Raw genomic sequence first — 25,811 nt, forward strand, 5'->3', positions numbered from 1 at the left:
TTGCGAGCACCCAGATGGAAGCCTGAATTATTTTTGGCGTCGCTCCGCTTAGGTGAAATTAGCGTTATTTCTTTTTCTTTGCTTTTAAGGCTTGACCCGAGCACACATCTCTTTTGGGATACATGCGCACTTGATGAGCGCGATGAGTGACCTTTAACCGTCGCACAGAAGGAGCGGCAAATATGGAAGGAACTGCAGAGGCTGACAAGCACAGCGACTTTTCCAGCGGCATTAGTGTTGCCTCCGAAACTTGTCTAAAAAATCTTGGCCGGAGAAAGTGCCCCTAGGTTGTCCTTTCACCATCCAAAGATTTCCAAGGGTATTTCTCTAGCTCGACTAGCGAAACTCCGTTGAGATATCGCTTGCAGTTACTAAATATCCCTTCGCACTCAGTTTGGCTGTCAGACATTTGCATCATGGTGGTGGTGGTGTGTTGTAGCTACAGACGGACTTAGCCTGGCGATCGAGGGCCGTAATTGCTCCGCCGGAGCGTCTCTTTTGTCGCTGGGGTATTCACCATCTGTCGAACAGTTCAGTGTCAATTGAAAATCTGAGGAGAATGCGTGGAGCTTTCTTGTGGGCTATAGCCAGATGCTTCCGGAAACTGAACGTGTAGAAGACACGCATGTGGAAGACCTTTTTAAAGTACTCAAGTAGAACGTCGCTTTCACCACGGTAGCTTGGGCAAGACCACATAAAGTGTTCGATGTCACTGCACAGAGCCCCTCAGTCGCAGGCATTGAAAAGTATACCGAAACCATGCTTATATGTCGCCTTGCACTGCCACAAGAGGGTGGCACGCGTACCATCAAAATTTCTTCTTAGGAAGGAAGAAGAAATAAACTGCCGGCACTTTGCTTTTAGTGACCTCAGGTGTTGGCTCGAAGTCCTTGGACTCGGGAAGAAATTTTTGTAATCTTAGGCCGCGCCCCTCTTTCAACGCCTTTAGAACTATTTTTGTTTACGAACGAAATTTATTTTTCGTAAATTTGTCATAACGTTCTTAAAATCTTATAACGAGCCATTCGTAAGCGTTACAAGAAAACTCGGCAGAGTTCGCGGGTATGCCATTGTTAGGCGAGATCTGACGTAAGCGTAATAGAAGGAATGGCGTCGAGGCTTAGAATACGCTGTCATTCTGGCAACGAGTGTTCAAGATGATCCAACGGCTGATTATACAAAAGCGTTCGAAAACTAAAGAAATGCCGAAACTCGCCGATTCCTCCTCGTCACACCGGCCACGGCGCCATGGTTGCGTGGCGCCCTCTATGCACCGTAGGCTGACTTCACGTGAGCGCTAGCGCGCGGCAGCCACTTCGAAGTTGGCGCGCGCCGATGCAAGGCTGACACAGCTCTTGTAAGTAAGGAGTATACGTAGAGACGAAGGAGAATGACTTGCGGCACCATAAAAATTCCAGTTCCCTGAAGAACTTGTACATAGGGCCCCCACCTCATCGCGAAAGCAGTCCATCTAGTCAGACTGTCACTTCCGTGTCTTCTCAAGTGCAGGGAAGTTCTTTTTTTTTTTTTTTTTTTTTTTCACCGGCCTTCGGCGCCGCAGGCGGCTTCACTGAAGGAAACCAAACTGCGGCGAAGCCAAATTGGGGGTCTTTTTTGCGAAGGAGAAACGCACTTTCGGGGCTGCGTTTTATAATCGCGTTTTCTTTCTTTTCTTTTGTTGTCAACCTCAGTGCCCTTTTTCAGTGGCCTCGCACTACGGCGCTCCGTCGCTATCGCCTGGATTGGAAATCGACATTACGAAACGGCACGAAAGAAACAGAACCCGAAAAGAAGAATCCCTACTATAATGCTGCTTCGAGAGGTCATCACGCCGGATTTTCTTTCCGTATTTCTTTCTTTGTCGCTCAGTAGTCATTCAATCGAGATTCTACAACGTTGCTTACACAAAATGCCCTTGCTTGCCTTGGGTAAGGCGCCGCTCTCACCATCCCAAACAGAGAAGCCAACAGAGTGGGCGCCTATCTCTCGCCATCACAGCGCGTAACTTATAGCAAATCTCGAATTCCCGCAGAACCTTACGAATGTCTCATCGCTAACTATAAACACTAAGCATGTCCGCACTTGCACAAACGGCCCGCAATTATACTTGTCAAATTCCGCAATGCAGGTCCGCAAATTCTTATTCGGGGTAGGCTAGAAAGGTTCCAATGGAAGCAAACTTCAAATCAACGCGAACAACGATAGGCAAAAGGACATCAGAGGCGAATGACGAGCGCTTTAACACGGAAAGAAGGACACAGGGCGAGCGGGCCAGTGTTTATCCTTCGCCCCATCGTCATGTGGGTATACAGAAAGGCGAGCGAGCAAGTAAAACACAATCTGTCTGCGCATACCTGTGCGCAGATCGGTTCCCCGACAGGGCGAGCCCACGAGGCATCGAAAGCTGCCGAAACAATGGCGCGCCCACTGTACGGTCTTACGTGTCGCGAAATTAAACGTCTCGAGTGGTATTCCGCCGACAAAGACTGCGTATCTCATCAGAACGACACCTGATGTAACAGATGGCGCATCACGATGGAGTCGATTTATCTGAATACGTCCCTCCAGCAAAGGTCGCAGGGCTTGGCGATACCACTACACCGTCCTGATTATATATATATATATATATATATATATATATATATATATATATATACAGCGTGCAACGCTGTGGAGGCTTGCCAAACTTCTTGTAGCAGCGCGGCTAGCAGCAGAAAAGTGTTTCGTGTGTATTTTGCCAGGAATTATGTGAAATCGTTCATTTATACTAAGTTATAGATGTTAAGAGAAATACTCTGAGAAATAACAAAGCTTATTACACGGCTGATATTACGGTGTTGTTCTTTATTTATTTATTTATTTATTTACTCATTTATTTATTTACTCATTCATTTATTTATTTACTCATTATTTATTTATTTATTTATTTACTCATTTATTTATTTATTTATTTATTTATTTATTTATTTATTTATTTATTTATTGCCATGGAAACTTGCCTTAAGGCATCACTTGTCTGTATTTGTGTGCTGTAAGACATGCACTGCTGCATGAATTGAAGCAGTGTTTTATTGTACTTGAAAAAAGAAAATGAAAACAACCAAAAGCGAAGTAACCTCACACAATGTATTATTAGATCGCTGTCTACATAATACGTTGCTTTAGATCCCTTCGTCCATCGTCGTTCCATTTCGCAAATTTTTCATAAGCAGCCACTCCCGGCAGCTTCACGCACGGGCTCGCACGAGCATGCGTGAGCACCAGAGTTGACTACAAAAGACGTGGAGTGATACATTTTGATGACCGAACTACTTGCGTAGCTTCAACGACGTTATACGCTAAGTACTCAAAAGTGTATAAGGCAAATCACCGTAAGCCAAATATGAAATGCCATCAGAACAGCGAGTAGCCAGTGCCATTTGCTTCCAAGTTCACTTCTACGTTACATGTGAAACGCTTGGAACCTTCGCGTTAACTTATAACCATATCGCACGGCTGAACACAGCAGGCGATTCTGCTCTACGACAGGCACCTGCAAAGACCCATTTTACGTTCATATCGGCACGCGTTCAAGTAATAGAGACAAACAGTACACTGCGCACAGTCACGAAATGGTATACAACGAAATCCGCCGACGAAATCTTTCAGAAAACACGTACTACGGGCAAAGCGTCCACCTTTTTGCAATAAACACAAACAGACGAGGAACAGGCGACGCTATCGAAACAACCTAGCAAAACACGCGTTCAGTTGAATTACAATTTCCGTTTGACGATAGCGATTGCCGCGAGCATCTGGGCTCTCTATGGTTCCTTACGTGCGATGCTAACACGAGCTGCAGCAGAAGTTCGGTTACGACGGTGACGGAACCGTCGCTCTAGCGGCGCCCCAGAACAAATGAGCGCCGTTGTATACACTACACCGAAACTACTACGGAGGCATTTTCGCCAACGAGTCGCTGTTCGTACTCACGTTGGGCAACATTCCACACAAAAGCTCGCACAGGCATTTGCGACGCCGGTGAAGGAAGGAAACGGGGAGTTTGGTTCGCCTCCGATGACGACGGCGTCGCACGCGGAGCCAACACACACACGCGCAGCGCCAACATGGCTTCTGCGCCAAGTCGTCCGCGCCGCACAACGCGTCTGCTGCCGTTGTCGTCTGTTCGCGCGCGCGGTCTGCAGAGCAACTGATTCGGCCGCTTCCGCATATTTGAATTCATTTTCATCGCAACCGAAGCACCAATATATATGTATGTATATATGTATAAAAAATTGTAGACTTCTGTACTTTTATACGGTGAGTTTAAAGGGAGGCTATGTAGGTCCGGTTGTACTGGTTAGCCGGCGGCAACGTTACTAGACGCGGCGTCTAGTAAGTATTGGCCTGTGGTGCAGAAAGGAGGCTACGTACCGTACTGAGACGCTAATTAGCACGCGGGGAAAATAAACGCTGGCATCTCGGGTTCGTTTATGCTGCGCTCAAGCGGTATTACGAGCGAGGGTAAATAATCCGGCAACTGACCGAGTATCGATTTCCACTTACACGGCAAAGCTCCTGCTCGCGAGCAACAAAATTTACCCGTAGCTAGAAAGTAGCAGACGTTAGATCGCCTGCTTCTTCGCAGACGCAATGTACCCGTCCAACGCGCAGGTTCGGTCGCTTCTTGTCGAGACTTCAGCGTGTTGCAGAGAAAATTGTAGACCCTCCTGAAAAACTCCAGATTCAGCTTTCTGTTTCGCAATACGTGCGACATAAACACTTTTTTAATGCGAAAGCATTATATATATGCCCCATTACGCAAAAATCCGTCAGCGTAGTCGGCGGGACCGAAGGATGGTGCCAAAAAGTGGACGACGTTTCAAAGAATAAAAACACGTTAGAAAACACTCGAATTGACGTAAGATTCTCGGGGCAGTTCTGTAAACAAAGTGAATTAACGGCTTTGAAAAGAATATTTGATACATTTCGGTCTCGGTGGGAATCGAACCCTGGCCTCCGGGTTGCAAGATGAGAACCCTTCCAGGACGCCACGGCAGCTACATGGTTCTCGTTGACTAAAGGTGTACCTAGTGCGTGCGTCATTGCACACGTGACGGCGCAGCCAATGGGGAGGAGGTGGCGCCACGTCATGAGTGTATAAAATGGTAAGCATTACTGTCCAATTTGAACAGCGCTGGGCGGTCCTTCGAGTTATGAACTCCTCGCGGGCAAAGTGAGCGCGTTGAGACGCTTGGCGCGTTTTCATTTCGCCTTACCGAGGCGCAGTTAGAACGCAGGCGAGAGCTTGCGCGGACAAGGAACGCGCGGAAAGAAATTTCACCTAAGGGATCCCCGCACGTAAGCAGTCTAAAGTGTGTGTTGAATTTTTTTTTCCTAGCATGAAAGAAAGCCCGCGAAATACGAAAAAGTGTCATTGTTTCACTGACACTTGCTTTAATATCTGAGCAGCTTAATAATTATCTAATTATGTAATTAGGCAAAATACAATAAACAGCAAGACTTGCTGCAAGGGACTAGAAAAAACATTACTTTCTTTCTGTCCATACTGCCTGGCACTTAGATATATATATTTTTAATTTTGTCACAAGTTACGCGGGACACTACAGTAAGCGGCTGGAACACCAAAAATTAGTTAGCTCTATTGGTTATTCTTACTAGGTGTGTAGGTGCTGCGGCGGCATGCAGGCTTCGAACACTACCATGCGCTCGACGAGACAACACAGTATGAAACGCTCCAAGCGATCGACGTCTGTCTGAGCTTTCGCCGAGCTGAACACGCCAAGCTGCACGAGAGTGACGTCACTAAGACGCGCCTTTGCTGTTACATTCCGGGCGGGCAAAAAAAAAATATTCGGAGAATTCAAATGACTTCGAGGGTTGGAGCTTTATGACATTATCATGACATAACCGAGTATTCATGGATTCAGCCGAGCCAACGGCGCTATACCTCATCATTCGGCGCGAATCACCTGCGCATAAACTTGCGCCTCCATAAAACTGCGCCTCCCACCTGAGTATTCACGCTGTTTCATCCGGCTCTGAATCGTATGACCTGCAAAATTTCGTCAATAAACCTATAGTATGGGGTTCAGTTGTCCGCACATAGCATGTCACTGTTTGCGGAGAGTTGGGGTGATCCACTACCTTGCTTCTCTCGCTGTCTTTTGTTCTTCCTTTCTTTCACTTTTTTTTTTTTACGTGGGGACCGTAAGACTCGTGAAACAAAATCCGATGTAACCAAATTTTCAATATAAAGAAGTGCTGAAAGGATTCCCCAACACATATCCATAAAGCTTATATAATGCACTGAAAATCTCGAAGTTACCAAACTGATTCAGCGTCTCGTTCGTGTTAAACTTGTGGTGGGAAACATGGGCAAATGATTTGGAAAATATGAGCACACGCATAGCTGCAGTTCGCGTCACAGAAGCCACTGACCACTCTCACGAAGGGCCGCATCACCCGCTCAATGGGTTAGCTATCTTCGATAGGTTAAATACGCATACGTGAACAAAACTTAGATCGCCTTGACTCGTTATTTTTTTTTTTGCGTTCTGAATAATGTTTTTTTTTTTCCTTGCATGAATACTTCGCACTACTGCTCTGTTCGACAGGCTGCTGTGTAGCGTATTTCCTCAGTTGTTGCCCACTCAGCGACGGCTCCTGCGTGAGTCAGCAGTATTGTAAAATAAATGGATAAATAAATTTTGGAGCGTTTTTCATTTAACAAGCACTCGACTGGAAGAAAAAATATCGGGTCGCATCGACTTCCGTAAATCAAGGTTTAAATGCACTCCGCTACAGGCTCACTTGGCGCAGGGGACGTATTCTGCGACGATCACTTCGGCGGTGCTATCGCCTTCGCGTGACATAGAGCTCAACCAGCCAATCAGCTCCTCCGATTTCGCTCAGTCAACCAATCAGCGCGCGCCTGACGGCCGAGGCGACACTATCGCCCAAAGTGATCGTCGCAGAATACGTCCCCAGGTATACAGGTGAGCGGGTAACAAGGCTTCACAGCACTCCCGCTACCTTCTCGTCATCACATCTTTTTGCTCGCCCTCTGTCGAGGGAATCGCCTTTTCGGCGGAGAGCTGCGCAGTCGCTCCGACTCTCAAAAAAATTTGGAGGACGCTTAAGTTTCGCCTTCAAGAGTGGAACGCGATAGCACTCAAAGATCCCTGACTGCGTCAGGCTTCACCCGCCGTGGTTGCTCAGTGGCTATGGTGTCGGGCTGCTGAGCACGCGGTCGCGGGATCGAATCCCGGCCACGGCGGCCGCGTTTAGATGGGGGCGAAATGCGAAAACACCCGTGTACTTAGATTTAGGTGCACGTAAAAGAACACCAGGTGGTCCAAATTTCCGGAGTCCCCCACTACGGCGTGCCTCATAATCAGATCGTGGGTTTGGCCCGTAAAACCCCATAATTCATTTGTGTCAGGCTTCCCGGCAACTACCGCTTTCTTTTTTCTGCACATTCGCCTCCACGCGCCGCTGCCGAAGAGGCAAGCGCCATCTGAATGGCGTTTATGCAAGGAACTCCGACCGGGACGCGCGGCTGTATGAATGGTAGAAATGCTGAAAAGGGGGCTCGTGTTTGAGTTTCCGCGTAAAAGAATTACGGTTTCTCGCATATTCAACTCACAATCCGACGCTATCATACCTGCAGGTTGTGGTTAAGTCGTACTTTACAATTTTTCTGACGGATTTTACTTTGAGAAATTAAATTACTTCACTGGCGCCTCTGCGCCACGCGGAGGGCCTGCGTGGTCGGGGTGGTTCGCGATGATTTTCATGGCCGCGGACGCCGACGCAGAGACTGACGCCGACGCCGGATTTTCTGTGACACGGGGCACTTAACGCTGTAGCGTTAAAACAGCGCCGTATTGAAATTGGCGTGGTCGTATAAAGATGGCGCGCCAGACATGTTGTGGAGTAGACGATAGAGCCTTCGCCGCTAGCGCCGGTCGCGTGTGCATGCATATAGGAGGCGCAAGAGCGCGGATGCTCAACTTCCGCGTTCCGGGCTCTCCGCGTCACGTGCTCATCCTTCATTTAGGGAAAGGGAGAAAATGAACCAGAAAGCGCGCATCGAACGAGAAAAGAGAAAAAGAGAGGACGAGGCTACGGGGCAGGAAGCTTCGAAGGCACTGCGAGCAGGTCGCAGTGCCTATTTGCAGAGGGAAAAAAAATAAAAAAAAACGAAAGCGAGGAAGGGTTCTCTTGGGGAGTCGTGGACGGCGCTGGGTAAATAAGCAGACGAAAATGGCGAGCGAGCTCCGAAGCAGACGACGCGTGGCCGCCGGTCTCCCTGGAGGCAGAGAGCCCTTCGACTCTCCATGCCAGTCGCGAAACGCCGCGTGTTTCAAAACCTCCGGGCATATATGGAGCGAACGCTGCAAGGGCGGAGCTTGTGCATACGCGTAACTCGTGAAGTAGTGTCACGGTGCATTTGACACGGAAAAGTTGACACGGGAAATAATGCGCAGCTTACCTGTGCGACGGTTTCACATTTTGCTGAAACGCGGTAGAGAAAAAGCAAGAAAGAGCGTTGTAATTGAACACTGAGTGGTGTATTTCTGCTTTTCCATTCCCCAGATCAAGGTAACGCCAGAAAGATTTCTGGAGTGTCTTCAAGAGCGCTCTTTCTTGTGCGCGCTTTGCCTCCATTTTTTTTTCTTTCTATTACCGCAGGAACTTGTCCGAGACTATATTTGGCGTCCAAAACGGAGGTCTGCCCATAGTCGCGGCGTCTCTGGGCAACAAAGCTCATTATAAAACACGAGTTTCCCCTTTACAACAAAATTAGGCATATGCACGCACTGTAAGCAAAGTCAAATGAACGGGGCCTAGCAGAATTTTGTTTGCTTGCTGTCTTGGTGATACCTAAAGGAACAACCTTCCTGTTAATGGTATACGGTTGCTCCTTCCCCTCCTTCCCGCCAAATAAACTGTATTTAAAATGAGCATGGTTCTATTTTTATATTTTTATATACACACCAAGGTTTTGAAATCGCTACATTTTTCTTTGGCTCCCTCGCGACTTCGTGGTCACTCTTCGTTCGTCTTCTAGCCGCCTGTTCAAGCTTCCCATTGGATGAGAGACGTGATGAGGATGACAGAATGCGAGCAGAGTGTCGCGGAGCGGGGTGAGTGGAGCAAAGTGTTTAAAATGTAGCTTTCATTGCCCTCTTGGTCGAAGAGGGCAAATACAATGTTACTCGTAGCTACTCCTGGTTACTCCTAGTAACTGTAATAAACCGCCAGTTATTTACCCTACACAACAAATAACCAGCCAACGCTAGTTACTTCTTTGTTTCTGTCTTTCTTTGACGTTCAAAGATCGTTCAGCAAGTAGAAACGCCTTTTGAATCCGTAGCCAGAGGCTGGTAGTACTAGTCAGAACCGGGGCAACTCAAAGGGGATACAATGCCAACAAGGACGCAAACATTAGCAACAACGCTCTACAATAACGACTCTAAATAATCAAAACAACACCACCATAATTAAGCGCAGCAAAGCAAGTCTGAAGTGTTCTAATAGAGAGGGGCACACAGAACATGATATAGTGATGTCATAACAATAAAGCTAAGCTCATGTAGCAGTGCATGCTTTATTAAAAATTAGGATTATGTGATATGTTCTCATAGAGGCGCATACAGTTCCAAACTTTGGCTCCAGTATTCGTAAACTGACGTTCCCCGTCCAGGTTTTCAATAGGGGTAATTTAAAAATGTGCTGTGCTCTGTACCTGGCCATAGGGCATGAACGACGAAATATGCTTACGTGAAAAGGGCAAATAAATATTGCGCCCGACAAATAACCCAGAGGTGTTTTTGACTGACTCAACGGAAGAAAGGGTCGTATTAGAATGCTGTAATACAATGGCCTAATCGAGTGATCGTATCTCGAAGTTATTTTTATTGTTGGTTTTTGAAAAAAACACCAATGTAATGAAGATACCTGTCGTAGGTTCAACCCCATAACTCCATTTCACTACGCTAAGTGAAAGTGGGTGAAAGCGCGATACAGCATGCATACATTTGGGGGAAAATATCCTTAACGTGAACCAAAATACACGCTACAAACTCTAATCCACACCATCGCCTCAGTGTATGTTACTGACGCTAAGGCGATGAGACTAAGGCAACAAAACTGGCAAAGCTGCATGAGAGGAGAAACAAAAGGCCAAATATTTCATCTTTGTTATTGAGAAATATGACAGCAAGAATAAACGTTCCACAACACTGACGGCCCAAGGCCAGGTTCATGGCACGCAGGGGAACTGCCAGCGACGGAAAAGTGAGAAGTAATAATAAAAAAAAAAAACTTTCGAAAACTTTTCGCAGTAGTTTACACTGAAGCACACACCCGGATCACTTCCCCGGGGCAACGGGCCGCAGTTCTTGTTACTTCTGTTGCAGTGGCGCAAGCAAGACTACCAACAACAAAAATAAAAGCACCAAGTTTTTACAGAGCAAAGCATACACAACCTTTGGCACGACTCGGGCCAGACGGGTTTGCGAAACCTAACAGGAAAGTAGGTCAGTTCGAGCTTCTGCGCTTTTTTTTTTTCTGCAAGAACAAAGAAGATAAAAAAGATACCTGTAAAACGCTGAACAAGTGAGCGTGAACGACGAGCCCGCAACACGTACGCCCCGGGAATTGCGCACGAACGCAGACCTCCAGCGAGGAAACGAAATAAAGTAAACAAAAAACAAAACACTGTTCGGCGACCAACCTGCGCGCCAACGCCCGACGAACCGCCGAGTACGGAGGCCACAACGAAAGCGTGGAGGTGCGGAAATTGCAAAAAAAAAAAGAATGAAATAAAAGAAAAAAAAAATCGATGCCATCTTCAACGCACGACGACGAAGCGCAGGCGGAGAGCAGATGACAGGGGCGCACGTAACTTCTGAAACATCGACACCGATGACAAGAAAACTCGAACGAAAAACGTGACACAAAATGATACGAGAAAAAGAAATGCGAGGCAGCTCCCCCTAGCAAGCACCCTCTAAAAAAATTGCAAGAAAGTAAAACACGACCCCCAGATAGTTTACAAGGGGGGTGGGGGTGGGGAGTGGGGGGGGCAGGAAACGATCATAGTAAACGGATTTTTTTTTAACCTGCTTCGCCTTTTCGCGAACTTTGCTTCTTTTACGGTCTTCTTTTTCTGTTTCTTCCATTTCATGCCTACATGTCTAGGTCTGCGAATACCATTTCTTTCTTTCTTGGCTTCTCTGCCGTTTCGCGCAGCTTCCCTTTTTTGTTTATTAACATCTCTCTTACCTACGTTTCGAGTTCTGCTTTTTTTTTTCCTTTCCCCCGCTTTTTCTGGTGGCAGCCTCGGCAGAAGCTAGGGCTTCGTTGGCCGAAAGGGGTCCCGAAATAGCGCCCTACACGACGCAGCTGGTGGAGCGTGCCGAACGCCAGCGAAACCGACCAAGCGCGGAGACGAACGGAGTTCTTTCGCGGCTCGATGAGGAAGGAGCCGGCCCTCGAACCCCCCCCCCCTTTATTCTGTTCAACCACCCATCCCAGCTCGGCAGTCGCAAGGCGCGGACAGCTCCACAGCGATGCTCTCGAGCTTCCGGAAGGACACAGCGCGGTGTCATCGAACACTGGACATGGTAGCGGCGGAGAGTGTGCGCACTCAAGATCGCGGGTACTCACATGCCATTTTGAACTGTCAAATGGTAATTCGATTAGCATTCTTAGCCTATTTCAACTTCTTTCTTTTATTTCTCTCTTTCTTTGTCTCTCTCTCTTTCTTGCTTCTTTCTTTCTGTCTGCCTGCCTGTGTCTCTTACGTTGCAGCTTCATTTTAAGAGTCCTTTACAATGTCTCCATTCCTGAAGGATTCAAACCCGCGTAACACGGTTTTCTCAAGCACAGCAGCCCGACGTTCTAGCGCTGCGCGACGAAATGTCGCGGGCGGCGAGCGATTCATTCTCAGCGCTAGCACGCACCGGCGCGCCGCCGCCGCAGTGTCGGAGGCCAGGCAAAAGGCGGGGGAATTCGCGGGCGCGCCGTTAGGTGGCGCAGTGTGTCCAGAAATTAAAAGCGCCACAGATGATGGCGGCTCCAGTACATGGCTCATGCATGACTCGTTTCGGCGGTTGCAATAAGGTGTGTCACTGCATTGCCTAAACGCTAATTGTCTTAACGGCGACAGTCATTGTGAGATGGGTTCCTGCAGCACTTTTTTTTTCTTTGCTTAAGTGAAGCTTCTCTACCTTGAAACCCTAGAAAACATACTGGAGAGCCCCTGAGAATTCTATATCATTTAGTATGCTAACTTTTATACAAGCTAGTTTGGTTTCACCATCTTACGGGAGGTGTTAACACAGTAAGTGGGCATATTGGAGTACAACAACATCCCGTTTTACCACTTGTTTCGACTCGCTGGGTGCTCCGTTATGTTTCTACTGCAGGACAAACAATGAGCAGCAGCATCATGACGTCCCGCATAGCACACGGCGCAGTTTCGCGGAAATCCCTAAATCTCGTGTTTATTCTGTGACATTGTTGCCGCTGGCGTTAAAGTAAATCAGCTTGAATACAAAGTGCTGATTTATCCAACGCAAAACTCAACAAACTACAAAAAAAATATCGTTTAGCTAAGCAAGCTTGTTTGCATAGCCCGAATTAACGCCACTCTCTTCATAGAAAGAATACAGAACACTATTTAAATCAGTGTACGCTTACAGATCCGCATCCGTTGATCGAAGTGCTTCGAAGCAGGGAAATTCAGTGCCGGCGCATTTTAAGAGACGCAGTTCAGTCCTCTGCCACGCAAATCGAAACAGATCCCACGCAGATAAGGCAAAACTAAATGTCCGAACCAGGGGCGAATTTGATTGAGCGAAACGGGAAAAAAAGACAACCACGCGCTTTGGCGATGAAGAGCTGCCGACCCCCCTCCCCCCCCCCCCTCCCCCCCAGACAAAAAAAAAAGAAGCGGCGGGTTTAATCGCGTGCCTGGGAATTCCCTCTCAATACGGCAGGTGGGACGCGCGGCGCGCAAACAGACGCGACAGATGCGAAGCGTGCAAAAAGTGGAGACCCAACGAGCGAAGTAATAATTGGAAAAAAAAAAGTAAGGCTGAACGGAACACCCACAAAGCAAGCGCGAATCCAAACAGGTCACCGCCCGATGCGCACGCGCCTAACTGCCCGCTCATCGCGGCAGGCATCGCGAAGCTCGTTATGAATGCTCGTTTGTTTGTTTTTGTTCCGTGCCATTTTCCACTCTAATCTCCTCTTGTTTTTCCGGACACGAAACCAGTGACCCTTTGCGGCGTGCGCTATCCGCGTACGCCAGCGGGAGACTCGTTCTGAGAGCGCTCGGACTAATCCTCGGACGAACAAACACGAAGAACTAAAGAAGAAATAATTGGAAAAACTAAAAATAGCGGTTAATAGCGAGAAGCATATCGCCAGAGAAAAAGTAAAGAAAAACGTACCCGCTGAGATAACAGACACGGGAATGTTTACACAAGGTCGTCAGCACGCGCGAGTGCGCGTTGCGAGATAAGGTTCAGAAGGGGCTTATCGGCAGAGGATATAACACCCGGCTAAGACCGACAGTGGGTACACCCAGCGCCTGGTGCACCCAACGACACTTAGGTAACTAAAAACAAAACAAATATCGCGGAACTTCGGCGCTCATGACGTCAGGCCGGATGGCTGGCAGCGAATTAAATTCAAACAGTGGAAACGCTAATTCTATACGAACAATTACTGATGACCACATCTGTATGTCTGCCAACCTGTGAAGTCTACAATTGTTAACTCCCGAAAATATTATAACCGAAGGGGAGACAAAAGCGCGATTTTAACGTTTGCCCTGAGCCCACATCTTTTGTTGGATACCTATACGTAACTTTACTGACAGCGACGTATTCGCCTCTAGGATGCTGTACACAAGCAAGCAGCAAAGTTAGAACAGCCCAACGGTCAAGCAATAAGCTGCGAATTTTCCACCGACTTCGTTGCCACCGAATTCGCCTGCTTCAGAAACTGAATTGAAAAAACTTGCGCGAAGTAGGCATACCCTCTGGTGTTCTTTCACCAACACAAGACTTCCATTGGTGTAGTCGGAGACCAACGAGCGAACTTCTTTCGCGAACAGAACTCGTTTTCCGTAAAAATTGACGGAACATCAGTTTTATCATGTCAATAAAAAAGTAGAATTGTATTTAATGAGTTTCGAGTGATAGGGCATTCCTTAACAGTATATCTCCGCTAATTTCGCTGTGATTCGGTGATTACTAGAAAACAAAAATGAACGCCGTTGTCGAACTTATTGAATTTCGCGCTGAAACACTAGCTGCGGCACGTCAACGTGACGTCACGAATTTCAAAGTGCATCGTCATGTTTGAAGCATCGTGGCTCCTTAAGTTGTTCTCGAATTTCGCTAAGTTCATTCATCTTTCCTCTTAGTTCATTTTCTGCTTCTAAACAATCACCTGGGCCGAACGCACAAGACCGAAATCCCTGACGTCATGGCGAGCTAGTGCGGCAACTCCAAGACCGCGTCGCAGCCAGTCTTTCGGTTTTGCGTCTATTTCTGGCTTTCCCAAGCTTGCTCTCACGGTAAGCACGGCTTTGTGGGTATTGTAGAAATATAATACACTCATACGCCTCAATTATTTATTCTCTTTGATGTCTCTATGAAAGGTCACTATCAGTTTGTTCGGCCCGAGGAGGTTAATGAAGACCTCCAAAGACCCCAGCCAACGCAAGCCCGGGCATCAGACAGGCAGAGTGTACAGTACACGAATGCGGGCGCCCAGAGCAAAAAAACCCCGAAACGTAGGGCAACAGGACACCGCACCGTAGCGGGGAGCCCGCACAAGTAGCGGTCCCGTCATCTCGCGTTCTCTTTGTCTGACGGGGGAGAAGCAAAACTCAATCAGCAGCAAAGGAGCAGTGGTGGCCCGTTACTAGGCGCGGCCATCGGGTATAACTGAACGGGCAAGGCGAGACGCGAACGCCGGCGGATGAGGTCAGCAGGGCCACGTCTTGCGCCTCCTTTCGCCAAAAAGTGAACCTGACTAGCGACACGTAACAATGTTACTGCTATAGTTGGAGGGCACTGAATGATTGAAAGAACAGCAACCGAAACCCGATCACCGAGCAGCAAGAGAGAGACATCACAGGGAAAGCCTAAGTGGATGCGGGCAGCAGGCCAGCCATCAGAGCCTACGGAGAACAAGCGACAAACACACAAAGGAAGATTGTACAGTGTGCGTATGTAATCTTACGTGTGTGTGTGAGTAAAGAGAAAATAATAAAAAAGGGGAGAGGGGCCTTGGAGAGCGATGGAAGAAAGGTGAGAGAGAGAAATCGAAGCCATAGTGTGCCGAAGAGCCCACGCCGTCCGCGCAGCAGCCCACCGAATCAAGGTCCAGTTTTAGGAGCCCACGCAAGCCAACTCCCAGCGTGAAACGCGCTTTCAGAGGAGAGAGCGTCAGCGAAACGAATGCCGCCCGAACAATGGGGAGGGGACGAAGGGAAAAGCGGAGGGGAAAGGAGACTGCGCGCACTGCTACGGAGCCCTGTGATGAGCTGAGACAAGAGAGGGGACGCAGTGGCTGCGGGAGAGGGTGTTGCAAACACAGTCCGAGTGTACGAGGAGGAGAGCAGTGTATACTCGGGTAGTTAGAGACACCGTGCGGGGATGTTGCGGGTGAAAGTGGAAAGCGGCGGGGGTAGGAGAAGGGACCGTTCTCCAGCACGCGCCCCGCGCGAGCCACCGCCGAGCAGACAGCACGGGCGTACAAAAGAGAGGGGATTCCCCCCACCCCCGTTATCATTGTGTTTTTGCTTTTGAGAGAGAGGGCGGTGGGATAACAGGCGGCAAGTCGGATGGCCAGAAGGTGGGGAGTACGCACACGACCAGCTGTCGTTTGTGTGTGCGCGCGCGAGCCAGCCGGACTAACAGGAAAGCCTTCGCGTGCAAGCTTACACACGCGCGCACATTAGCTCTCTTCTCGCCCATCTTTCACTCGCTCTCGTCGGTGGGGCTTTGTTGCTGCGTGCGTGTGTCCCGTTAGATCGAACAAAAAAAAAAAAATGAAAAAGTCGAGTAGATCCCCCCTCCCATAAACCCCTCCACGTAACCCCCGTTACTCTTCGTCGATACGGATCCGGTGGGACGCAATACCGGTTTTTTCCCGCGTACGTCCCCCGAAACCCACCTCGGCACGATGAAAGGTATCGACTCGCCTCAACAGCATCAAAGAATACCGCCGGTGACATGCGTGCCAAACAGTGTCTCGCAAAACGAACTCGCGAATGGCATTCTCGCATAACGCAAACACCACCCTTACTTTGTGCCTGTCCATGTGTTTCCTTTAGAAGAACAGAAGACGCCTGACGCGGTGAACTAGCCGAAGCGATAACAGGAGTAAAGGCGCGTTAAACGGAAGATCGCTCTGAACTAAGATAGTTGGCTCACACTTTGCGGGAATTCGGCAGACACTTTTCTGACAAGGCGTGAAAGAGGACCACACATTGCTGAGAACCAACTGAATTTTAACCCTGAAATGCCCAACGTATCATATATGCTGCGCTGACTTCGACACCTCGTAATGCTTATTGAGGCGCGCGAAGCTTAACGTGTAACCAATAGTTGCGTTATTTATATGCCTGAACTATAGGTTTCAGCCGAGTTTAGTTCAACGAGCCAATTGTTATTTCCTATACTAATTCGGTTATAATTCGAGCAATATTTCACTGTTCTTCTGCAGAAATATACTATCCATGACAAGAAATGACGGTCAACAAGTTCTTCCGACATCTTGATGTTGAGTTGTGTTCGAGCCACAGTCTTAATCATGCTCATAAGATCTCAAAGAAATTTAAAAAATATGTATCCATATACATGTATATATCTGATACATGTATATATCGTAGCTAATATCTATGTTGCTATAACTGTCTGCACACATGTCTAGCTTCTGATATTGTTTTTTTTTTTCATCTTTTTAGAGTGAGTTTTCTTTGATGGTGAAGACACCTATCTGTCGCCCCACCTTATCACAATTATCATGTGTGACACTCGTCTCGTTTCATCGCAAACGGCGTGTACGTAGCACACGGTTTATAGTATGAGCACGTGTGACGTCATACGTTCTCGCAATTCACTAACAGAGCTTGAGATGATCTTTAGCGCCCTTTGAAGCTCAAGTTGACCCAGACATTACACAGTAAAGAAAAAATACATTATTTTTATGCTGTCTTTCTGTGTTCGCATAAGCTGGCCATCCATATTCATGAGCGCCCACAGCGGTCCAAAATAGCGCGCACCACGTTTTCCGGCCTCAGACTATATTCGGCTGCAGCCGCGTCGCCTCCGTGTGTACAACGGAGCCAGACTAAACAAGCCGAAGAAAGTTTAGAATCACTGACCGCGCAAAGGCAGTTACTTAATATCAACTGGAGTCTGGTTATCGATCGACGCACCCTCGTCGTGGTTTATATTTTTTGACAGCGGCGTTCTCTCATCGTCGATGCCATGCTTTCCTCCGAGAACCGGACAAAATGCACAGAGCTTCGGCGCAACATGTCAGGCGGGACTGGGTCGGCATTACCATGGTCATTTCGCGGCCGCTCTGCGTGCACCTGTAGCACAGTGGATATGCCTATGCGCTGTCGAATCTCGAGGTCGCGGGCTCAATCTCCGGACACGGCGGCTGCACCCCGACGAGGCGGATTGAATTAAAAAAAAAAAAAAAGAGTGCCCGTACAATTGGATTCATTACGTGCACGTTAACCGGACGCTAAAGAGAGGCACTAGATTAGTTTTAGACTGATACAGCATTATTGGAAAATACGTTAATCTGCCAGTTTAATGGCACGCGAAGCAATACAAAGCAAGAACAGGGCAGGAAAGAGGGTCTTTCGAGGCCTTGTATAGTTTCGCGCGCTATTTTATTACACCATACCACGAACTAACCAACTAGTCCCCGAAAGAAGTATTGCCTCGTTAACTTCGTGTTAAGACTGAGTACAAGAAGAGAAAATTAAGGCCAAGACTCCATTTTCTTAATTTCGCTCCGAAACTTCACCGCCGCTAAGTCAGTGTGACGTCGCCGCGATTTCAAAGTATTTTGCCATATTTGGGGCTCAGTATAAAGCGCCAGTTCGCTATATGTTCTACGTTTTCCTCTTTCAGCATATAACAACCTATTCCATCTTTACCGATAGACAATTAGCCAGGCCGATTTACACGGTGTCGACATCCATGAAATCTCCCAGTGAGCTGGTACGGAAACCACACAGCGGTGTCGCCACATTTGCTTCGTTCTCGAGTATTTTCTGGCCTCACCTAGCCTCCTCCTCTCCCGGTAAGAGAGGCATTTCATTTGGTGTAGCACAAGGGCAATTTAATAATACAGTTAGGGTATTCTGTAAGTGTCCACCTAGTGGGCATGTCCACTTCAGCAGCTGTTCAAGAGCTGCCCGGCTGGGCTGGACAACTAGTGCGGAACAGGCGCCCCCAGCTAGTGTTCTCCTCACTCGTACAGCTTCAGCCAATCAGCGGCGGCCGAACTGAACAGTCCACTAGGTGTACAATTGAGGTACACCCCGCGCTCTCCCCTTAGCTCCACTTGATTTATTTAGAGTGCCCTTAAAATACCCTACAGATCACCAAATTATTTGCCAGCCCTCCCTATACGGCGTCCCTCAAAACCCACAGTGACGTTTCAGTGTCGGTAAAAACCGCAAAATTGATTTCTGTTGCCGTTTATTGAGCTCGCTTTCCAAGTTACAATCTTCGGCATTTGCCGATATAAAGTTTTTCCTAATGGCGGGATCCCTGGAGTTTAAAATAGTGCGTGCTTGTGGTCGATTCCGCGTAGCGATATTATTTCGCGTGACACCTCATGATCGCTTCCCTAGTTGTTTGCGTCATAGAATATTGCTATTGAAGTTCTCTATGTGCGCTATTGAACAGTATTCCTCAGCTTGAAAACCAGATTACTTGCATAAACCGCTAAAGCACTCACACGATTGCGTAAACATTCATTTCATTCAAAAGCTCCTTCTCTCTTATAGAAGGGGCTTATCGAGCTTGGGCCAACCAGACCTTCCAGAATCTTCCCCTTTTTTATGCTTTAATGACCTAGTAAACGCAGAAAATATTATACTCGACGCTGCAGTTAGACGAGTAAGGTATGGAGTAACTAGAGATATGAAGTAACCGAGGGACGCAGCCACTAAAGACATGTAAGGTATGAGCTGACACCTCTTGCTTTCATACCTCTATCACTCAACGGATAACGCTTATACTTGTTCTCCCCTTTCACATGCCACAAGTTCGTACAGACGTGCTCGGACAAGCGCCCACAACTACGCTCTAGTAAACAGTTCTTTCGTCGTCCATGCTCGACGTAGGTCACTGATCACGTTACAACGGAAATGTGCCACTCACGTCATAGCGCAAATGGTAGAGACTGCGACGAAAGAAGTGGCCAAGTTACCTTGCTGTTGGCGCTGTGTTTTCGGAGATCTCAGCAGTAGATTTTGCAAACGAAATTTATCCACGTAGCTACATGTCTCCGTGGCCAAGAATAAATGTGTAGCGACGTGATTTATGGCCATCGCAAGGGAGCGCAGAAGAAGCGTAGAACAGGAGCGTGTATGCATTCCTCATTGATGATGATAATGATGACACCGGCGATATCAGTACCTTTGTGAACGGGCGTCAGCCCATGTCAACCAAGCTCTTTCTTTAAAAGGTTCTGATGCAATACTGCCCCAAACAGTATGCAGCCGCCGCATACGGAGATCGCACCCCCGACCTAGTGTTCGGCGGCACAATGACAAAGCCCGTGAGGCACGGTGGGGGGCTCCAAGGAAGCACATGAGGTTTCGCGGTGGAAACGCCGTTAGCTTTGCTTCGCAAGTCGACAACACAATGTACCCGCCGCGGTGGCTTAGTCAGCTAAGGCGTTGCGCTGCTGAGCACGAGGTCGCGGGATCAAATCCCGGCCGCGGCGGCCGCATTTCGATGGAGGCGAAATGCAAAAACGCCCGTGTGCTTGCGTTGTAGTGCACGTTAAAGAACCCCAGGTGGTCAAAATTAATCCGGAGCCCTCCACTACGGCGTGCCTCATAATCAGAACTGGTTTTGGCACGTAAAACCCCAGAAAGAAGAAGAAGAAGAAGACAACGCAATGCGTCTCTGCATCAGTAGACGACGGAACTCCCAAAATGCTGCAAACAGAACACAATGCCACCTTGCAAACTCGCATAAAGGCACAGCGAAATAACGTGCGCCAGCGATTCGCGCGCATGCCACTTCTATTACAGGAACAGCGCGGGAGGACCACGGAAAGACGCTGACAGGGGCCTACAATTCACTCTAAAACATTCGCGAGCTACACTAGAGAAACAAAAAGCGCCGAAATAAAATGAACAAAAGCGGGACGAATAAAGTATCACCACCGAGCAAGCGCCACGCGAACGCGCGGCGGGGGACCCGATCCAACATGGCGCGTGACACGCTCCGGCGAGCACAGCGCTGCCGGGATTTCCCTCGGGGATAGAGGGGATGTGGGGGACGCTTTCCCGTAGAGCACACACAGAGCGGTACAATACGGGTGGGCGCTTTTTACGAAGGACAACGCGAGAAGGGGGCTGCCGCTGGTAACGAACGGGAAAGTGGGGAAGAGCCAGATAGCGGGTGACGTCACCGACAGGTGACGTCACCTCCTCCCTCCGGACTTGGCGCAGCGCCCCCTGGTTGAGCCTCCACTCAGGCGCCCCCTTCGCCTAACGCGGCGAATGGCCCCCGACGAGCCCCTTAAGGTCTTATCGTAATTCAACTCGCGTGCATTGCCGGTGTTTGCTTTAGCAACGTATAGGGAGAGACGTGTAAGGCGTCGTCGGCTCGGGGACTCGACCAACCTTCCGCACGTTCGGTGGTGCCGTCTGCTTTTATTTATTTATTTTTTTATTTGTCCGTTCGGTTTCCTTACTTACGGACACGCTGCCTTACGGAACGGCAGTGCGATTCTCAGAGGAGAGGAACTGTAACAAGTTGCGTGAGGCTAGACCACAAAGAAAAGCACGGAGGAAGGTCGTCGTCTGGCAGGGAATTGGATTGGATCGGCTTGTTCACGTTGCAGTGGCGCGGGTAAGGGGGGAGCGAAGTACAGCTGAACGCCGAAGGGGAGAGAAGGGGGCTTCACTGCGAAGCAGAAGAGAAGCGCAGGGACGGAAGAAGGGATTCGAGGGCAGCGAACCGCATCAAATCGAAGAGGGGGGGCCGTCTGCCGGAGCGGCGAGTTTTTAGAAGCAGACGACGTTACTGCTGGGGCGGAGGGCTGGCGGGAAGAATACTTCTAAGTGAGGAGGGGAAATGAGAAAAAGTAACCGGCTATAACGCCGGCTTCCTGGTCGATCCAGTAAAACACCTCGCTGGAAACGGGCTCCTTCGAGCAATGTACAAGTTATACGCAACGAACACGGGGCACGCAAAGACAAAAACGATGTTACGAGGCCCCAGGGCAGTGAAGCAGACGATCAGGAAAGGGGGCGCCAGGCAGGGATCGCAAAATGGATAACACAAAGAAGCGTGCCTCCCGCTTTTGGAGAGCGAAATCTCGTGTGCCGGCTGGGAAGGGGGACGAAGCGGGAGGGGGAAAGGGGGGTGTTACGGGAGGGGATAAAGGGATAACGGAATAATAACGGTACACGGCGCGCGCGCGAGCTGCCTTCGTGAGAAACGCGACGTACGCGGGCAGCTGCTAGCGCTTACCAGACGGCAGGGCGGGTAGCAGAAGACAATAAGTGCCAGCACGGGGGGCGACATACAAAATAAAAGAGCTTCAGAGGGTCCATGAAAGTTTCGTTCAGCCGTTCAAAAATGAAAATGCACACAATGTGAGGGTTGCACCGATTAAACACAGAGAGGGAGAAGACAAAATATAAAATAAAGCGCCCTCACGCCGGAATAGTAGGCGCAGTTTTCACGCCAGCGCGAGTATAGCGGACGGCTACGCTCACACGCTTCAGCAGACGACGTTGCAGCGCGTGTAGCAGACGACGCGCTCAAGCACGTAACACACGAAGCCTCGCGTGCGAATGCGGACGACGCACGGTCGGTCGGTCGGTTAGTTGCCCGGTATGGCTGCCCAGCCAGCTATACTTCGCGGAAGGAAAAAAAAAAAAAGGAAGACAGAACAGCTGCCCAAGTCCGGTGTCCGAGATCACCCAAGCGTGCCCGGCGTAACGCACGGCGCGTGCCAACCGTATGCAAGGGGGCAGACGAGATTTCATTGTATATATATTTTTTTGTTCAAGGGGCCGTTGGCTTAGGCCCAGCGAGTCAAGGTAATTTGGCTGGCGGCTGGTATAGGCGCTTGCAGTGACCAGATTGGTCTGCTGAGGCCGCTCGTTAGGCGCTTGTAAGTCAGCCGGACGCGAACAGGAAATATTACGGCCCGGAGGGCAATTAAAAAAAAAGGGGGGTACATTGTAAACCAGGAGAGCAGATTAAAGTGGAGGCTCTCTCCAATTAGCAGAGAAGTACGGTCGGTCGCCTGCTGTCGCTCAAGTTATGCGCCATTGAATCAGCCACTTCGCTGTGGCGAGAATCAGGGACAAAAGTTTGTGCAGTGATTACTTAGATTTGTACCGGAGCGAGCCGGCTCAAATTTTATGTGACGTGACGTCAGACGCATAGAACTCTGAACATATTAGAATAAAGGTGGCCTATATGTGTAATACCTTCTTCCACCCGCGATGTGTGATTGTCAACAATGCCTCTAGACAGAAGACAGCGGCGAAAAAACAATCAAAAACTCTACTTCATGGAGCAACTGGATAAGAAAATAGCACAGAAGCTGGCACACGCATAAAGAATACTCGGATGTCACCAATAAATAAGACGCTTCTTCTCAACTTGGAAGTAAGGTTCTTTCCATATAAAGGGAAGGCATCTTGAAAAGTAAACACCGAGTGAAACTTGGGAATTGCTTTGTTCGAGCAAAAGAGACGTAGAGTCATGGAAAAGTACAGCTTAGTAATTTCGCGGCTTGCCACTTTACGTGGCAGTAAGTTAAATGAGATAAAGGAGGATGAAAACTAGACGCTAAAAAAGCAATGAAAGGTCAAGCTAACAGAAATACAACGTGTTCAGTACGGTTCGATCAGGAAACTGCACTCTGCCCACATACCTTTTTCTTTTTTTCGCTCAGCTCGCATTGAAGCGGGGTCGGCAAATGAACGCAGGTGTCGCGGTGAGTATTTGACGGCAGAGTCAAAATCAGGTGGTAGGAGGATTGTCATGCTTGCATGCAGCACAAACCACTCTGTGAATGAACGCGCTCGCAAAAAGAAAAGAAACTGGGAGGCATTCGAGACACAAATTGGGACGTTCTTTCATTCAGACCACCCTCCCCCTTTAAATTCCCTTACTGCTTGCTCTCCTACTTTCTTGTGGTGCCTACATGAGCCGAGCAGTGAGCTAGACGCCGGGGAATCCCAAACTCGCGCGCCAGTTCCGCGGTCGGGGCCGATGTCTATTTTAGAAGGCAGGGCGACCGGCTTGCTGGCTCGATGCCTTCACGGTCGGGCCCACCGCGTGTAACAATGTCGCATCCCACTAAAAGCGCCACCGAGCAGCAGCAGCTGTCAGTCAGCGTCGAGTGATGGGATGCGCGGCGCAACGCTGCAGCAGTAGGGAGTAGTACTCCCCTCGTCAGCTGTGCTGAAGATCCTTACCGTGCCAAGTGCAACTGAGCATTCTTTTGCAAGCTCCGTCCTGACCACTTAGCTCCTATCTATCATACTCACTCACCCTCACTCACTGGCTCGCTCACCGAGCGACAGATTGACCGACAGACCGAATTGGGTGAATGAATGACCGAAGGACCGACCGACCAACCAATTGACTGAGCTTGGCGTCCCAACGTAACGCTGGTAGTCTAGATTTTCAATACACTGCGGTTCCTTAACGTCGACCTTCACCTGTATGTAGTAAGGCCAGCTTTACAAACGAAATGACAAAGAACAAACAGACCAACAAAGGTCGATTGACTCATTGACTGACTCATTGACTGACCCATTGACTGACTCATTGACTGACTCATTGACTGATTTTTTATTGATTGATTGATTGATTGATTGATTGATTGATTGATTGATTGATTGATTCATTCATTCATTCATTCATTCATTCATTCATTTAGCGTGCCAATGTAACACAGACTACGAGACAAACCGTAGCGTATACACAATAGACGCCCTAATTTTGAGAACGTGCGGTTCTTAACCATGCAATCTACAGAACGGTACACACGACCATTTCTTTACCCCGCCCCCATCTCAAGGCAGTCGCCGCCAATGCAAAACGAAACCAAGACTACGTCGGGCAGCCGCAGTAGAAGCAACCGCAACCACTGATACACAATGAAAAAAAAAAAAAAAAGCTGCCAGTCTGCAAGAAGGCAAATAAGCCATTAAAATAATACGAATATTCCGTAGAGACTGCACCAGTTCATTTCATAACTCGAGCACAAACAGCGCCGTGGAACAGTACGTAAGAAAAAGACAGACAACGGCCGTTCCCTACGCCCTGTTCTTTGGGTTCAAGTTGTTGAAACGTTTGGCTTCAAGTAGCGCTGCCTGCTACAGGGAGCGGCATGCGAAGAAGAGAAAGAAGAGAAAAGGAGCTCACCGTGCGACGGGGCATGCGATGTGCTATCATTTAGTTGCCTAATGCTTCGTTCTGTTGTTTTCCTTTACCGCTTTTGTTATTTTGTTGGGTCTACGTTTCAATCAGTCTAGTGTGGCCATTCCCCCTCGTGGGTACGAGCCATGCTCTGAGGCAACAAGATGCGGTGCATGCGCACGAAAGAAAATCTGAAGAGCTGACGCGTTGTCCCTGTCACAAGGCTTGGCCGTCCCCGACGACGCCTTTACACAAGTCGAGAACTAGCCAGCCCAAATGCGTACAATTGTGCAGTTCATTGTGTAAGGACCTTTAGGCAAGCCGCAGCGAACGTGTACGCCCGCCCAAATACAGCGTGCAAGTGATGTGTCAATTAAATATGAGCTCCATTCGCGTCGCCGCGAGATTGCCAGCTGGGTGGCACAGACACGCCAAGCACTCCAATTGCACACGCAAAACGGGGAAAAAATAAGGAAAATAAAAACTAGATTTGCCGCCTCGACCAAACACCGCGTGCCACTCTGGCTCACCTCCCGTCCACCTTTTTATCAGCCACGCTATGAAACTCGGGACAATGGGGAGCGAAAAGCTTTGTGTACATCAGGGTGGATATAGACGGGCACATCGCTGCGTCCACGACGCCGAACAAAAAAAAAAGGAAAAATGAAAACCAATGCCGGAAAGTGTGGGACCGGGGAGACAAAACGCGGCGACGTAAAAAATTAATGACGAGGAACTGAAAGGGAGAGAGAGAGGAAGGAGAGGCTTCATTTACAGAGCGAAGGCTTCCTTTGTTCTCGGCAGCCCATGCGTGCAGCTCTTCACGAGGTTACCCGCCGCCGATCGATGATAAATCGATTTCTCACCCTTATCGAACGGCACAAGCCGGTGAACAAGAAAGCGACGAGGCAGCGACAGATAGAAAAGGCCAAACAGAAAGAGGGAGATGATGACAATGGAGATGAAGGCTGCGCGCCCGGTTAGAACTGGTAAGGTTTCCCTATTAGTCGACCTGCATGTATATGGATCGCGGTAGAGGTTGCAACGGCGACGGTATATCGCGATCACTGGCATGTCCTCCCGGCTCTTTTTCTTTTCCTGCTCGCATAAAGC

General features: G+C 48.8%; 1 protein-coding gene across 6 annotated transcripts in view; it reads right to left on the bottom strand.

Annotated features, from left to right (window-relative positions):
- Window positions 1-25,811, bottom strand: part of LOC119433950 (ELAV-like protein 3) — a 171,750-nt gene that overhangs the window by 83,936 nt on the left and 62,003 nt on the right. For 2 of the 6 annotated variants that reach the window (XM_037701239.2, XM_037701238.2), the window contains exon 1: window positions 3,973-4,106. The exons of 3 other annotated variants lie outside the window; for them this stretch is intronic. In XM_037701239.2, the coding sequence (XP_037557167.2) occupies window positions 3,973-4,009 (37 nt within the window). In that variant the 5' untranslated portion in view covers window positions 4,010-4,106. Of the gene's footprint in view, window positions 1-3,972; window positions 4,107-25,811 lie in introns of those variants that run through there. One more of the 6 variants, XM_037701237.2, reaches the window with a different exon arrangement.

Source organism: Dermacentor silvarum, chromosome 11 (assembly GCF_013339745.2).
Source record: "Dermacentor silvarum isolate Dsil-2018 chromosome 11, BIME_Dsil_1.4, whole genome shotgun sequence".
Classification (NCBI taxonomy): domain Eukaryota; kingdom Metazoa; phylum Arthropoda; class Arachnida; order Ixodida; family Ixodidae; genus Dermacentor; species Dermacentor silvarum.